The 12,173-nt window shown below is 35.7% G+C and overlaps 1 protein-coding gene across 1 annotated transcript in view; it reads right to left on the reverse strand.

The window, feature by feature from the left end:
* Positions 1-314: 314 nt before the first annotated feature.
* The window catches only part of PUDP (pseudouridine 5'-phosphatase), a 63,177-nt gene continuing 51,318 nt past the window's right edge, over positions 315-12,173 (reverse strand). The window contains exon 4 of the mRNA XM_059493576.1: positions 315-908. Coding sequence (XP_059349559.1) covers positions 732-908 — 177 coding nt within the window. The 3' untranslated portion in view covers positions 315-731. The remainder of the gene's footprint in view (positions 909-12,173) is intronic.

Raw genomic sequence — 12,173 nt, forward strand, 5'->3', positions numbered from 1 at the left:
TGGGGAGGGAGAGAGTTGACTTCATTAAGGAATAATGGGGGAATATGACTTCATTACCTGAGGCTGGAATTGGACAATTAACCTCTGATATGCAAATAGACCAAACATATCTGTCTGAAAAACCTGTGACCATTGTGCATTTGTGCATCTTGAGTGTAGCCTCTGTCAGGCTTTTGACTGTCCAAGGTTTATCTATTGAAGGCCTTTAATAAATACCCACTTAATTCTCTTAAATTTGTCTAGCCGCTGTTCTAGGTAGCCACTCCAAGGCATCAATGGGATGAGGAAAAGAATAAACATATTGATAGCAATAATGGTGTCAAAAACGTTTTAATGGGATAAAAGGCAATCCAGAACAGGTTTCTGATTAAGATGTAAACAGTAAGTAATTCAAGTGGAAACAGAAAAAGAAGCTTCCAATGCAGTTACAATAAATTGTCTAAATAGTTCCATAATATTCTCAGAAAACATTATGATGTGAATAGAACAAGGCTGGATTCACTTAACAGAAAGATGCTGCTTTAATATTGTGTTTATCAAAAGGATAAATCATAAACATTCCACACAATTTATCAAAGGTAATGTGTAAAAGACTGAATGTTAACAGGATTTTTTGTGCTCTAGTTTTGAGGAAGAAAGTAGAAGATGAAAAAAAATCATAAAACTGAAATAAAACGCCATTTCGCTTTAAATTTATCTCCAGCCAAGAACATGTTCATAGGCATTAGGCATCAATCATATGCTGGTAAACCAAACAGTTCTGGTTTGAAATCTTCCATGGACTTCAGCACCAGTGTTGCCTCCTTTCTAAACTCTTCACCTAAATTTTCATCTGGAATCATGATCGCTTGCATTCCTGCTGTCCGGGCTCCTTTGATTCCCTGTGGTGAATCTTCAAACACAAGACACTGAAAAACAAGAAGGTGAGGAGAAAAAAATAATTATAATGTTACTATGAACTTCTAATAGCTTGTTTTAAAAGAGAGAATGATCCTGAATGAAACTTAGTAGGAAAAGTAAATTTCCTTCTTGTCTTAGACACCCCCAATTAGAAGAGCAAGCCTCTCAGTTTGAACATCTGCATGGTAATTAATTTCAATTCAAAAAACATCAATACACTTACTTAAATCCCAGAAAGTGGTTATCCAGATGTTCCTAAGTGCTTTAATAGGGACGTGTTTAATCACAAGCTTAAAGGAAAATTAAGCAAATGCCTAAATAAGCAAGAACTTTAACTTTCCCAAACCAACTTTAAAACCTGCAAAATGGCAAAAGCAGGGCTTTCACACACAAGTATAGCATTTCCTACACACACAAGGTTTGGGGAGCACTAAACTACCTAGGTCAACAGTAGAACTTCAGATGAGTGGAGATAGATACTACTTATCAGAAGAATGCTGTCAAAGTCATACTCTATTTACTTAATTCTTCCAATTCAATGATGAGAAAGAAAACAAGCAATTATATTGGAAAGTTACATTTAGAGAAGAAAGAGTTTCGTCAGTTAGAACTTCATGCCTTACAATAGTCACAGTCATTTCAGATTGCAGTTTGGAAGCAAAGCTAAGATTTTTTAAAACAATCACAAATTATTTACGTGGATTTTGTAATATAATGTTGGAATATTGAATAATAAATAAGATAAACATATAAAAATCATATGGTCTGAAATTTTATATAATAAAAGATAATGTTTCTGGAGATTATTTCAGAATTTATATAATGAAGCATCTCTTCCTGCCTCTTTCTGTCCATGACTTGCAAATTCAGTTTGGATTTTTGGTCATGGATAACCCAAAGCAACTTTTGGCATCCAAGGACCTGAAAAATTCTGACCTATACAACACATGGTTTCTAACACTTCTCCAATTCATACTGCATTTCTTATCAATATTAGCACTGCTACTATTACTAATGCCAAAGTCACTGTGACAAGTAATTTTAGTAATTGAAAACAGATGTTGGGATGGTTAGGACAATTTTCCTCACATCTAGTAATCAACGTTCTCAGGCACATGGTGTGATTCCTGAGCCTGTCCTGTGCAGGGCCAGGAGCTGAACTTTGATGATCCTTGCGAGTCCTTTCAAACTCAGAATATTCTATGATTCTATGAGCATACAACATCATACTGCACCTTTTAGATTCTGAAACACACAACTATTTCACTGCAGAACATAAAGGATGCACAGCGTTTGTTCTGGCTTTGCTCTAAGGAAATCAAGTTGCAACTTACAAAAGCTTTATTACATTCAAAGAAAAAAATTTTGCAAGATTTATCAAATGTCTGCCCTATATACACCTATCTATGGTATATATGGGATGGTGGAAGGTATATATGGACTGAGGAAGGAGAAAAATGAAAGAACCTTCTCCTGATTTCCTTTCTTTTTAAAATATTGATTCTTGCCTTTCAACATATCAGCAGCAACTTGGAGTTTGTGAAGTGAAAAGGTGCTTTCTACCTTGCATGTAATAAAGTAAAACCTAATTAATAATTTTTAGTGAGCCAAATTAATCACACCAATGTTTTTTCTGCTCATTTCCTTCATAAAGTCACTGCATTCCTGTTTGAACAATTGATACTTTCAAAAGTTGATCATTATCACTATTAGTAACTACAAATATGTAACCAGCTGATCCTGGCAAGCTTCGTACAATCGCTATTAGAATGGAAGCATGGCTATGCCTATAGGTTTTGTTCTTAACAATAACTTAGTTCATGAACTTAAGCACTCTGAGGACAATAAATGAAACTCTGACAGGCTTTGCTTTTTGAAGAATAAGCTTAAATGTTGCACAGAAGAGCATTATCAAGGCCTTTCAGAAACCTTTTCTGATCCAGCTCATACAAAAGAATGCACTTCACTGCTCTGCCTGTAAAGACCTAACTGGCTTCCATGATGTCACTAAGCTTACTGTATGAGAGGAACCAATGATTATGGAAGGCAATATGCATAATGAAAAGCTTAACTAATTCCATGGAGCTGGACACAATTAAAACTCTTAATTACCAAAGAAACCAGGCAAATGACCCATAATTACAGTGTCTTGCGCATTACAGGAAATAAGTGTACTAGGTCTTCCTTAAGTCTTTCTTTTTACTGAAACTTAGTGTCAACAGCACAGTCACAATTTTAATGGATGACAAAAGGTTTACAGAGGTTCACACACAAAATGGATTTATTAATACATAGAGATGTTATAAACGCTTCACTGTCCTGGACCACCCACACAACTAAATTTAGAGATATGAAAGCAGCCAAGTTCTTTTCCATTTTGCATAAGTATTGCAACATCAGCATCACTCCAACTGAGAGACAGATGAGATTTATACAGACTTCAGCTGAGATTCTGGCTGCTTCTGTGCATTATTTTTAAAACTTGTGTCATTGATCAATACTACTCCTATGAGATCTCTCAAAAGGTCATACTAATATAGGACAGTTCTCACTTTGGAATGAACTAAATGCTTAAAAATGTATAGCAAAGTATAATTATTTATATTTCACTCTATGAATCTAGAAAAAAAAATTAATCACATAACCAGAGGAAGAAGTAATATTACTGCAGCACCTCATTACCTCATCCTCCTACATTAAATGCAAGAATATAAGAAAAGAGTATTAGTTAGGCTCTTGGTTTGTACAGCAGGCCCTCTCTACCCCATATAGTGCAAAAGCCTGGATGGATTAATTATGTGACTAACAGGGATATCCATAAGTGTTACTGCAGATAACCAAGAAGGCTGGAAGCATAAAATATTAAAATCAGTTTTAAAATAAGGATTTAGAAAGACCTGTGAATAAAATACATTTGCATAGGGATTGCTTATCTAATAAATATCCTTGACCACATATGACACTACTGTATCAGCCCTAAAACAGACCGAAGGATGAGACTAAAGATGCAATGATTTATACATAGAGAATTCATCTGCAAGTTTAACACTACCATCTATTTTTCTATAAGGAAAGAATGAAAATAAAGCTTTCATCACCTGTCCACAAATGACACAGAAGCATTTGGTATCAGAATGTGACATATTATGTTTTGGGCTTCTTATGGATTACATCTCCTACTCTGTAACTTCTTCATTTTTAATTGATGTTTTTCTCCTTCCTAATACAATCAACTGGTCAAAAGCATGATGGGTGATTTGGAAAATTTGCACTGTAGAAGTATGTGGTACCCATATATATTAATTAATGTATATATGCACAATAAAGTCTTCTATAAATGTTTAAGGCCTAATTTAAATTTCATTCTATCTCTAAAAAAAGCCCCAAAACAGGCTGCAGGAAGAAATTCACCAAGTACAGCCAGATCACATGGATATCAGAATGACAGTTGATTTCTGTAAAGCAAGAGGTGCTCAGGCCTTCCATTTCTAAAGACAACTTGCTGACTGTTCATTGCCAGAAGTGTTTTTACTATTTTCTTTGTGAAAAACTAGCCCATACTACATGGTTAAAATTCAAAACTAAATAGCATCTAAGAAGTAACTTCGTCTGAAAGGTATTACTACTGCAATCACGGTTTGTGATTTGTTCAACAACTTTTGTAACTTTTCCTTGCTCAATTTTTTTTTAGATTTTCAAAATAATTCCAGTACTAATCAACTGTGTTAGTCCTGTGAGTGACCCAGAAATTTTTAAGAACCATAATATATAATTCAGAATACAACACAGATCCATCCATATCCCATACAAAATATTGAGATGCTTAGAAGGGGCTGTTTGTCATTTATGGAAGATGATGGAAACTCACAAAAAGAGAGAGGAAACAACAATTTTAACATGATAACACAGATGGTGGACAATTTTTTCACTCAACTTATATTTTCTTTTTTCTTATGTTTTCACTGTCCAGATACCTGGGAACAAGAGGCAAATATATTTCTGGGTGACCCATTTACCATCAGGGTTACTTAAACATTATTGACTTAATCCATTTTAAGCAGCTGCATTATTTGCAGTTTTGGTCTCCTACTGTGTTAATTCTCTGATGAATTAAGAAAAAACAATAATGAAATAATGTACTTAATGTTTCTCTCCTAATATTTGGACTTACACTCCTTCCAGAAATAGTTGGGAAAAATTCCAATAGTGAATACAATAATAAATTACATTTCATTTTATATTAAGGATGTGCCAATTTGACCAGCCAGGGATAACAGAATCATAATAAATATGCTGTTAGAAAGTAATGCAGCTTACAGCCCCACAACTTAGTTCCATTAAAGAAAATGAGGACTAAGCCAAGATGTTTTTAAATGCTATAACAAATGAATAAACTGGAAACTAAAAATCAACGTAATTAAGCACCAGAATATTCAGAATACTAACTACAACCACCATTCTTTATGAGTCAATGATTCATATTAAGAACTATTTGGAATTTACATGCACATATGATTTTTAATTCAGATTTTTATTAACTCACTACTAAGAGTATGTTGCAGACCATTATAAGAATCAAATTATTCACCATAAAACATACAAAATAAAAAATCATTAGCATAATTTCAAAAAGGAAAAAAGAAATAAAAAAGTGTTACATCTGCACATAATTAGACCACTCTAATTTTTAGCTCTCACATAAATTCCACTTTACATTTCAGACCACACCAGCAGTTCTTCTCTCACAAACCAGTTCATGGGACATTATCTCAAGGAAGGCCAGAAGGAATAAAATGGTTTGAATGGAGAAGAAGGAAGAGAAATTTCATATTTCTTGCTTGTTTTCAAGACTCAATCAAATGAAAGACAGTGTTTCTGTGAGTGACAGTCAGACCCAGAGACAGCGGCTCTGTGAGGCAGGGAGAAGGTCACATTTACATGCAGGGTTACTCTGATCATTCCAGATGGCTGGAGCACTCTTTTCACAGAGCACTGCGTGTTTAGAGGACCGCACACTGGGAACTTTGTATGGTAACTTGTGTTAAAGGCCTCAAGAAATTCTCAGGCATTTCTGAAACAGTGTCCAATTATCCCAGCAGCAGAAATCTAACTCAATCAACTGCAGCTTGGATTAGCCATAGAAGGGTATTGTTCCTTTATGAAGAACACAAGGCAAATACTCAAGATGTTCTCTACTGAGGATTCTCGTATTCCATAACATGCTGGAGTTTTATGTCACTTATCTCTAAAACTGGCCTAAAAAGTAATCCTGTACAATGAAATAGTTAATTTGAGTTGCCTTCCTTTCCACAGAGAACTATCTTTATCTCACCCACTGACTTCCTTGACATGTAATACACAACACATTCAAGGAATGCACCTTGCATGCAGAGCTCAGAACTGTAGGACAAAAAGCACTGAGTGAGTGCCTGAAGGCCCTTTGGAAACACCCTATTCAACACATGTCCAGCCAAAGCAGGCTGCTCAGGTCCTTGGCCAGGTGAGCTTTGAGCATTTTCAAGTATGCAGATTCCACATAGGTCCTGGTCACCTATTCTCATACATGAAACCATATGGTGGAACCAGCCCTTTGGTGGAAACGGTTTTCCAAGAATCTAGGAGTTTCTTGTGTTCCCCCTTCTGCCTGTTGCCTACTGCACGATCACTCTGCATCTTGGACAAGAGGCTGGGCCCATTTTGTGAGCAAACACATCAGAGATACAAGCCAGGTACACCCAAAGGAGGAAGTTTTGATGCATCCAGATTCCAAGTCTTGAACTGAAACTGGAAGTAGGGACCAAAAGTATTTCCTGAATAAAAGCAGTTAACTTTTTGCCACAGGGAATGTGGACAAACCCACAGGTGCAGGCTGCCAGAGCAGGTACCCTTCCTGCTTGTTTTGGGTAACTGGACCCCATCACTTGCCTACAACTGCCTCAGCAGGGGCTGCAGAAGGCAATTCTCACGGAGCAAGCTAATTTTTCTAAAATCTATTTTGGCAATAGTTTGTTTTTGTTCTATAGTGCCTCCTTGATCAGTGTTATTTTCCCACACAGAAAGATCAGCTTGCATAGTGAAATTTACATGAATTTGATCTAAACATTATTCAATGATTGTATAATCTTTGATGGAAGTGTTAATAACAGCCTACATATGCTTCAGACATAAGGTCATTTCTTAATTTCTTAAATAAAGAGAGAAAGGGTCAGAAAAGGCATTAACCTTTAAACAGGTTTTCATTGAGAGTGCAAAAACATCATGGAAAAGGTCCTTTTTTTCTATTCAGTACAAGCTTCTCACTGAACTGTACAAAAGAGTGTCACCAGTCTGGAGTGACTTGGTGAGATATAGCTGCATTACACTTCAACTCTTCCTGATCAGGAAGAAAAGAGCCTTTCTTTCAAAATTTAAAGGTGAAAATTATTCTAGAAAATATTTAAGATTATTAGCATAAAGCTCCAAGCACAAAGCCAGAAACTACCACCTTTAAATAAAACAAACAAAGACTAACAAAATTCCAGTAAGTATTTTCTTGTATTTCAACCACAGGAAAAAAACCCCAAACCACATTAAAAATGGCAATTCTCTCTTGTCAATATAGATTTTCAGAGGAAAGTGGAGAAGAATGTACAAAACTAAGTTTGAAAAAATATTAACTCCTAAAGTTAAGAAGAATACAAATGTTCCTGTTGGGCAGTGTCTAAATCATACAGGCTCATCCCTTCAACCCATCTTATACCTGGCATGCCTGAAGGTGATTGTACATGTAAACCCACAAAACAGCTGCACAAGTGTTTATCAATGTGCTCCTTCAACAGTAGCCCACCTGTGGTCATTGGGTTATGGTAAGGAATGTCATAATTCCATAATTTATTTTTGCAACAGCAATCTAAAAATCTCACATCTGAAATTAAAAGCCTCATTACATCAGTAACCAGAACTACTTAAGTAACTGTCCTGTGATTTCAAAAGATGATTTCTCAGCCTCTTAGTTTACAAAGCTGCTTTGACTCTGCAAGAAAATGAAATTCCAAACTCAAAATTTCTTTCCTAAATCTCTTTACCTGAGAAATTATTTCTGTGTGCTAAATACAATATTTCTAAAAAATGTGAAATCTACCACCAAAAGTAAAAGAATTCATTATGAAACCCTATTTCTTCATGCACTATGTACAATATATTTCCTTTTGGAACTATTTATTATGAGAAATAATTAATTCAGTGGACTCATTCTCCTAACCCTGAATGAGGGATTAACTGTAAGTGCACTCAAGTTCTACTAGATCAATACAATTATTATTGGTAAAATCAAAATTTTTAAAAAGAACTATGTATTAAAAAGAAAGTTAAAAAAAAGGTCATAATTATTTTTTTTAGATTCCAGTAGAGAAGTTGTGTTTTTCACATTAATCCCTAGCTTGTTTTTATCAGCTTCCTTTGTTTATTTTAGGGAAGCAATAGTTACCTAGCTTTTTTGATTTATAAAAAATGCAGAGAAGAAAAGTCAGTGAATATCAAACAGTTTTATGTGAATCAACCATTACAACAGACCACTCCTCTAGAAAATTTCTTTCTACTGTAAACTCCAAGCCCAAATATTTATGTAAATAAGAAAATTAATATACTGTTTAGAAAATTAATTCACATGTAGAAAGCTATTTAAGTCTTAAACTCAAAATATTTCAACATGCTTTTGTTGAAATTCCCTTAATATGATCTAGCTATTTTATATATCACATAGAAACACTTTTTAAAAGGCATTGATGACACACAGTTATCAAGCTGTTCCTATTTTTCTATTAGACCTGCTTTACCAGATAAGAGGATGCTAACAGTCACTTCAACCAAGGGCTCTCAGCTCTTTTTTTTCACTAAGTTATGCTTACAGAAAGAGTATCAGGTCATTTTCCATGAAAGGAATAAGGCGCGCATATAAATGAATGTATAAGAGTAAACAATGAACAAAACCAGAAAAGCATGTTTATTTAACTCTGTGTATGTATGCATGTGGATAAAGACATGGTGTATATGGTCTCCATACAGTCTCCCTCTCTGTGGTATAAGGCTTATTGAGTTTAAGAGATCAGTAACTAACAGAGCCATGACACTGGCTTAACAGAACATTATTTTTGGAATATTGCCATGGTATCAGCAACTTTTGGGTACTCAGTTCTTCAAATAAACAAGTTTATCAGTATCTGGGTTCTCATTAGCTTTACTTAATGTAATTTTTTTTTCTAAAAACTCCTCCCATTCCGTATATTTCAACCACAAATAAAGTTCAGATTCAACAGGGTATAAAGCTGACAGATGGCAGACTAATTCAAAAGAAAAACTACCATATATTTGCCTGTAAAACAACCTCTCATGGGCAAAGTCCTCAAAACACTTCATCAGGCCATATGCTTAAATGAAAACTACTTGCTCATCCAACACAATAATAAATTTATATTAAAAGTAAGAATCACTTAATGAATCCGCTGATCTGAAGTATCCTGCATTTGCTGACCTTCAATAGTTTGAGGGAGTCTATAGAAAAGGGATGAGGGTGGCTAATTTCCCATTTAAGCTGTGTCCACGTTTCTGAAACTTTTTGAATTGTTACTCTAAAGCTTGTTGCCACATTATTTTGCTATGCCATTAATAACTAATTATTGCTTTTTAATGGACCCCACATAATATACATATATACACAGAAAATGTGCAAATGATACACAAGTATTGTATGGACTCAGAGTCACATGATTCCAGAATGGCAGGTTATAGCGTGGTGTTATAATGCCAAGGTTGTGGGCTTGATCCCTGTATGGGCCATTCACTCAGGAGGTAGACTCATGCTCCTCGTGGATCCCTTCCACCTCAGATTATCTGTGATTCTGTGATTCCTTGACTGAGATTGGAAGCAACCTCTGAAGGCCACCTGGGCCAACCTCCTGCTCAAGCAAGGACACCCACAGCCCAGGACAAGATCTAGACAGTGTTTGAGTATCTCCAAGGAACAAGATTCTGCCACCTCTCTGGGTAACTTGCAACAGTGCTCAGTCAATCTTATGGGGAAAAGGTGTTTCCTGATGCTCAGAGGGAACCTCCTGTCTTTCAGTTTGTGTCCATTGCCTCTGACCACTAAAGAGTGCCTGGCTCTTTCCATTCTCCCTTCAGGTATTTACTTGCATTAATGTTTCCCTGAGCCTTCTATTCTCCAAGCTCACTTTGCCTTTCCTCAAATGTGATATGCTGAAATCCCTTAATTATCTTGGTGTCCCTTTGCAGGACTCACTCCAGCAGCTCAATGTCTCTTGTACTGGGAAGTGCAGAACTGCTCCCAGTATTTTCCTGGTGTGGTCTTACCAGTGTTGAGTAGAGGGGCAGGATCAATTCCCTCAATCTGCTGGCAAGACTCCTCCTCATCAGCCACCTGTGCTGCAATGGTACATTGCTGGCTCATGGCCAACTCAGTGTCCACCACACATTGTAATTACCTTTTTTTCTGACCACAGGAAATAAATCAATTGGGTTTTCTTTCCTGTTCAAAAGTGTGCAGCTAGATTCATTGCAGAGACAGATGGCACTGTAATGGAACTTGTAAATTTAAAGGTCTGAATGAAAAATGTGCAAAAAATACAGGCAAAACTTAATGCTAAGTGACCATTAGAAAACTTATGATGAGAATATAAAGCACTCCATTAGGAAGTGTCTCAGTCACCCCAATACTGATATAAACACATTTCTTCATAGTTAAATCCAAGACAAATTGCCTTCTATGCAAATGCCTGCAGTCAAATTACAGAGAATCACCTTAATGAGAGTTAATGTGCTTATAAGACACACTTGTTTGGAAAAAAAAATCTGAGTCTTCTCTGTGTAAACACAGTCCATTCTGCTTTTCTTCTACTTAAAAACAAATTATGTGTATTTATATATTAGTTAAACTACCATGGCATACTGGAAAGAGTGATTTTACATTGCTCTAACCATGACAACACATGACCTGAAAGAAAGTACCTCAGATACAGTAATACAATCAGTTCAGAAAGAGATGCCGAGATATTGCCAAGAATCTGGATAAATTGACAAGCAACTGAGTGCTACAAGTAGCATTTTACTGGAAGCTTGGAACTTGGAAGCTTCAGCATCCAGACATTATATAAAGATTCCCTAGCAAAACCAGACTGCAGCAGGTGTGTCAAGGTGAAAAAGTATCACTGCCATACAGTCCACTGAATTATATGTTCTGGCTACCAGGTAAAATATGCTGTGACTAAAAAAAAATGAAATAGGACAGGCTGACTATCAGATGAACAAGCAAAAGTGAATCTTAAACTTTGTGATTCAGCACACAGAAAATGGTGCAGGTGATTTTTTTTCTACTTTTGTTTTTTTTTTTTTTTTTAAGAAGTTGTAGTGATCTATTATATTCTATTTCTATTTTATTTCAAGTCTTTGCAAATTGACTCCAGCTGTCTCTAGCGAGCTTATAGGTAAGATTCATCATTGAATGGAAAAAATTGATAAATCAAATAGCAAATATGTCTAAAGATTGAGGACTGAAAATCTCATCCACACATAAAGACTGACTCTGGGATCTATGTTCTGGGCAGGCAGATCTTGAAGGTGTGGCTAAAAAGAACTGTTTTATAGTCTTCAAAGGTTTCTAAGTTCTAGTCTTTGCAAGCAGAACAGTGTGAGAAAAGACACTAAAAATTCTTTTTTCTCCATTGACCCTGCATCTGCAGAAAAAAACCACTTCAATACTTTTAAAGCCATAGAGAAGAGCCTCCTCATCGACAACAAAACTAGGAATTTAACAGGTGGTTCTACTGGATATCAAGATGATGGATTAAAACTGGAAAGAAACAATTACTCTGTCTAGAAACACTGTTATTCTATGCTCTACTAGGTCATATTTAACTTTGTTACAGAAAGTAACAACAAGAAAATCTTACAAAATCAAGTGACAATTACACTTTTGAGCTAGTTCACATAGATACCCAGTATCTTACACATTGATGAAAAGCAAAGATGTTCTCATGATACTCAAAATGTTTTTGTAAGCCAGATGTTCTTGTGCTTTGCAGTGGTAGTGCTGCAGGCTTCCAGTCTAGGTTCTCTTCATGTTTTTCTACTTTCCCTATCAACTAAAAAAGTTTTCTCTCTGCCTTGGCTGCCTTCCTGACTACCTTCCTTGAAGAAAAGGAACACAGTTTAGGTATGCTGATCTTAATTAATAAGAATCTCTCCTTCCAAGCCATAAAAAATGTGGAACACCCACAGAC

The sequence above is a fragment of the Ammospiza nelsoni genome, chromosome 2 (assembly GCF_027579445.1).
Source record: "Ammospiza nelsoni isolate bAmmNel1 chromosome 2, bAmmNel1.pri, whole genome shotgun sequence".
Taxonomy (NCBI): domain Eukaryota; kingdom Metazoa; phylum Chordata; class Aves; order Passeriformes; family Passerellidae; genus Ammospiza; species Ammospiza nelsoni.